General features: G+C 44.1%; 1 protein-coding gene across 1 annotated transcript; it reads right to left on the reverse strand.

Moving 5' to 3' along the window:
- Positions 1-401: 401 nt before the first annotated feature.
- On the reverse strand, positions 402-1370 carry LOC118591566 (olfactory receptor 10G2-like). The gene has a single exon (XM_036199985.1). It carries the CDS (start codon positions 1356-1358, stop codon positions 402-404), a length of 957 nt encoding a protein of 318 aa, XP_036055878.1. The 5' UTR covers positions 1359-1370.
- Positions 1371-5213: the final 3843 nt, after the last annotated feature.

The raw sequence follows: 5213 nt of genomic DNA on the forward strand, positions 1-5213 counted from the left end.
TGTGAGCCATCACCGCCTGGCTCCAAGTGAATTCTTGAGAGGATACATTTGTCTTGACTTGCCCAAAGTGATCCTGAATGCTGAGAGCTTGGGGGAGTTAGGCTGCAGCAAATGGATGACAGGAAATAGAGTCCTATTACAATGTTCCCCCAAACCTGCTTAGATATTCATTCTTTCCCATCAACATTTGTGTAAAACACATGTTCTTCTGAGGAATGGGTCAGAAACATGTAAAACAACTGGGCAAATTATTGAGATTTTATAGAGCATCAGGAGCATTTGTTGTAGTAGAGTTGTATTTAGTTCATCCTGAAGTATTATCTGTGTATTAAATATTTGTCACACAAACAGTAGCTAAAATAGAGCAGTGATGATGATGTGTGGGGTCCCTGAGCCAGTGGCTACTTGTCTCCATCCACATTCCCTCTCCCTGCTCTTAGCCTCTTCAGAGCAGACGTCACTTCCTGGTTTCTCAGGGTGTAGATGAGGGGGTTCAGTAATGGAGTCATGACAGTGTAAAATACAGCGACTGCTCCATCCAAGGGACTCTTGGAGCCTGCCCGAAGGTAGATGAAGATACAGGGGACATAGTAGACTGTGACGACAGTGAGATGGGAGCCACAGGTGGAGAAGGCACGCCGCCTGCCGTCAGCAGTGCGGATCTTCAAGATGGCATGAACTATGTTGGCATAGGAGAGCAGAATCAGCATGAAGCAACTGGCGGCCACCACCCCAATGTCCACAAAGGTCACAAGTTCATTGGCTGTTGTGTCAGCACAGGCCAGTCTCAACACTGCAGGAATGTCACAGAAGAAGTAATCTACTTGCTTGGGTCCACAGTAGGGCAATCGGAAAGTCAGAGTGGCTTGAATAGACCCGTGAATGGAGCCAGCTACCCAAGCTCCAGCCACTAAGATTGTGCATAACTTTCCATTCATGAGCACAGGGTAGCGAAGAGGCTGGCATATTGCCAAGTACCTGTCATAGGCCATCAAAGTGTAGAGGAAGCACTGAGTGCTGCCTAGGAAGTGGAAGAAATACAGTTGAGCTACACAGCCACCAAATGGGATGGCCTTGCTGGCAGGAGTGAAATTTAATATAATTCGAGGAACAATGACTGAGGAGAGCCACATGTCCAGGAATGAGAGCACACCTAGAAGAATGTACATAGGACGGGCATGCAACTTGGGGTCAGCCCACACAGTGAGCAGAATGAGCAGGTTACCCAGCTGTGTCAGGATGTAAATAAGGAAGAAGACCAGGAAGAGGAAAGTTCTTAGACTTGGGGGGTGAGCCAAGCCGAGGAGAATGAAATCTGTCACCACAGTGTCCAGCGATGTGTTTCTGTTTCTCCTCATGTCTTAGTCTGTTAAAATGAATCATGAAATTAGACAGGGAGAATACAGTAGGAGGAAGAGGTAGGACAATGCTTATATCTGGGTTGGGAGGTTAGGAGTTAAACAGAGACCTTGCATAATTTGAAGGAAAGCATTTGCCTAATTTAATTTCTGTTGCTGTGTCAAACACCCTGGCAACAAGCATGTAGGGGACACGGGCTTCTTTTGCTTTACAACAATCATTTTGAGGAAGTCAAGTGGGAATCCAAGCAGCTAGACACATCACATGTGCTGTCAAGTTCAGGGAAACAAATGCACCCATTGTGCTAGCTTTCTTCATTTTTATACAGTTCATGGCCCTGTAGGGAATGGCGCTTCTCCCAGTGGGCTGGGTATTCCTATACAATTCACTATCAAGAAAATCTCCTTTGGACATGTCCAGGCCAACCTGATCTAGACAACAACTCAGTTGAAATTCTCTTTCTGGTGATTCGAGATTGTGTCAAACTGATAGTTAAAGCTAATTGGCAAGACAACACCCCAAGACTTGTTACATTGCTGGAAGATGTTACACAGAATATTGGAAATGAAGTAACGGAAGAATGCCTACATAATCTGACAAAACCATAAAATGGGACTGTGTCTCGAAAAGGAACTAGAGAGAGGTGAATTTTAGTGGTTTGGAGAAATGTGGAACAATTACCCAACAATTTCTATCTGTCTTATTCATTTCTGATTAATTGTTTCACAATATCTATCCTGTCAACTTGATACAAACTAGAGACATCAGAGAGGAGGGAGTTTCAATTGAGAAAATGCCTCCATGAGATCTGGCTGTGGACAAGACTGTAGGGCATGTTCTTAACTAAGGATTGATAGGGGAGGGCCCAGCCCATTGTGGGCAGTACCATGCCTAGGCTGGTGGTCCTGGGTTCTATAAAAATGTAGGCTGAGCAAGCCGTGAGAAGCAAGCCAGTGAGCAGCACCCCTCCATGGCTTCTGCATCAGCTCCTGCCCCCAGGTTCCTGCCCTGCTTGAGTTCTTGTTCTGACTTCCTTCAATGCTGATCGATGATACAGAAGTGTAAGCCAAATAAACCATTTCCTCCCCAACTTGCTTTGGTTATGGTGTTTCATTGCAGCAATAGAAACCCTAAACTAAGACAATGTCTCTTCCTATGAGGACTCCACCAGGACTTTTGTGATGTGGTCCTGGGTATTTCCAGGCTTCTTCAGGGTTCTCAGAGCATCATGTTCCATTTCCTTTTGGATCCATGAGCACTTGGATCCATTCTAACACATCTTCATTCCTCAATATTCACATTGGCTGCTACCTCCTTTGGGGAGAGTTCACTTAACCAACAGTCTTTGAAGGGATAAGAACTCCTATTCTGAAAGGTGATTGCAGTATAATTTAAAGGCAGCATTTGCTTAATGTTTACTTCTTTCTTCTATTGTATTTACAATCTACTTTAGATCAAGGACCAAATCTACTTTGTCCTTTGATATATCTGTAGCAACTGCCCTATAGCTTGGCAATTGGAAGTTAACTGAGAAATATTTGTTGGCCAATTGGCCAATTATATGAATAACACCTCTTCTATTGATATTGTGTGATCACATTTCTCATATTTCATGCTACAGTCTAGACTGTAGGAGAAGTATTTCGAGCAATGTGAATTCATGTTCAATGTAAGAAAAGCCCAAGGTACCATCGGTACTTTCTGTTTGCCCAGGAATATTACATTCATTTATTTAACCACCTAAGAGGAGTTCATTGGTTTGGATTATATGGATTATAGAAGCTTTGAGTGTTAGAAAATCTGACCTTTAGTACTGATCTTACTTTTTCTGTTACTGTGTTAAAATACCCTGGCAAAAGCAATTTTAGAAAAGAAGTGTTTGCCAGGTGTGGTGGTCCACACCTTTAATCTCAGCACTTGGGAGTCAGAGTCAGGCAGATCTCTGTGGGTTCTAGGCCAGCCTGGTCTACATTTCTTTAGTCTTGAGTTTAAGTATAATTCATCATGCTGCAGACATGAATTAGTCACCTTTCTCTTGCTAGGATAAAACACCATGGCCATAGCAATTCATAGAAGGAAGAGTTTATTTGGGTTCATAGTTCCAGGTGGATAAGTGTCCATCCCCATCACAGCATGGAGGCATGGCAGCAGGCAGGTATGATGGCTACAGTAGCAAGCTGAGAGCTTACATCTTGGACTGCAAGCAGGAAGCAGAGAGAGCAACTGGAAATGGCAAGGGTCTTTATTTTTATTTTTGAGACAGGATCTCACTGTATAGCTCTGGCTATCCTGTAATTCACTATGTAGACCGGGCTGGCCTCAACTCACAGAGATCCACCTGCCTTTGTCTCCCAAGTGCTGGAATTAAAGACATGTACCACCAAGCACCACGGCAAGGATCTTTAAAACTCTCAAAGCCTACTTCCAATGACATACTTCTTCCAACAAAACCATACCTCCTAAACTTATCCGAACAATGCTGCCAGCTGTAACCAAACACCCGACTTTGGGGGACATTGTCATTCAAACCACTAAAGGCCATGAGGGCATCAGGAACTTGAAGCAGCTGATCACATTTTGTCCCCAACAAGGAAGAGGACAGCCAATTAATCCTTGAGCCAGAGTGGTTTTCTCTTTTTTATATGAAGTCTAGAACTGAAGCCCAGCACACAGTACCACCCACTCTCAGTGGGGGACTTCCTACCTCCACCTAATCATGGTAACCCCTCATAGGCAGCACCTTATTAAGACAGTCCTTCAGGAGCTATCCCTGAAAAACTGGCTTTCTGGATCCCATTACCTATGATCAGACACATTGCTCACCCTTGATGCAGGAGGGAGGGGCTTGGCCCTGCCTCAGCTGAATGTACCAGGCTTAGCTGTCCCCTCATGGGAGAACTTGCCATGTTGGAGGAGGGGAGGAGAGGAGGGTGGATGGGGGCAGGAGGAGATGGGGGGAGTGGTAGGAGGGATGAGAGGGGGGATCTGTGGTTGGTATATAAAATGAATAATAATAATAAAAAAGACAATTCTTCACAGATGTGCCTGGATTATTCTAGGTTACGTTGGGCGTACAATTAGGTTAACCATTCACCTGTCTGTCCATCCTTCCATCCTTCCTTCTTCTTTCCTTCTTTCCTCTTTTGCTCCCATCTCTGTTTCTTTGTTCCACTTTTGTGGTGCTGTGGATTGAACCCAGGGCTTTGAAATGCTAGGCAATTGTCCAGCAAGAGCTTTACCACTGAGCTGTACCCCTGGACCCCTCTGCCTTTTGGAGGGTGTGGTGGTCTTGCTATATTGCCAAGGCTGGTCCCAAACTCTTGGGCTCAAGTTGTTTTACTAGTTTGATTTCTGGAATAGCTGGGGCTGCAGAAATGTACCACCATGTCCTGTTACTGTTTTCCAGCAAATCTTTGAGTTATTTATGGTGTTTGCCACATTTTCTTGGTGAAGAGGTTTTTGTTTTTGTTTTTGGTCATGATAGTGTTTTAAGTAGTTTTTGGTTCTTTGACACTGAGTCCCATTATCTAGCCCAGACTCATCTGGAACTTGTCTTGCCTTAGTCTTCCAAGTGCTGTGGTTACAGGCATGGATCAGCACACCTAACTAAAAAAATAAGTTTATTTTGTATATTATTGCAGATCAGGGAAGGCTAGCTCCCCTGACATGCTCCAGGGTTGTGAATAGAAGACCTCAGAGTAGCTAGGAATTAGGAAAAAAATTCTTTTCTACCCACAGGCTAGACTTTTCCTATCTGAGGGTATTTAGAAATAAGTTTCCACCCATCTGAGGGGTAACATAAGGAAACACATGTTTTCTGATGGTCAGTTACTCTTTTACTTCATCTAGAAAAA

The sequence above is a fragment of the Onychomys torridus genome, chromosome 9 (assembly GCF_903995425.1).
Source record: "Onychomys torridus chromosome 9, mOncTor1.1, whole genome shotgun sequence".
Taxonomy (NCBI): Eukaryota; Metazoa; Chordata; class Mammalia; order Rodentia; family Cricetidae; genus Onychomys; species Onychomys torridus.

What these genes read in the sequence shown, in the direction of transcription:
- LOC118591566 (XM_036199985.1), bottom strand. Translation starts at nt 1,358, where the DNA reads ATGAGGAGAAACAGAAACACATCGCTGGACACTGTGGTGACAGATTTC.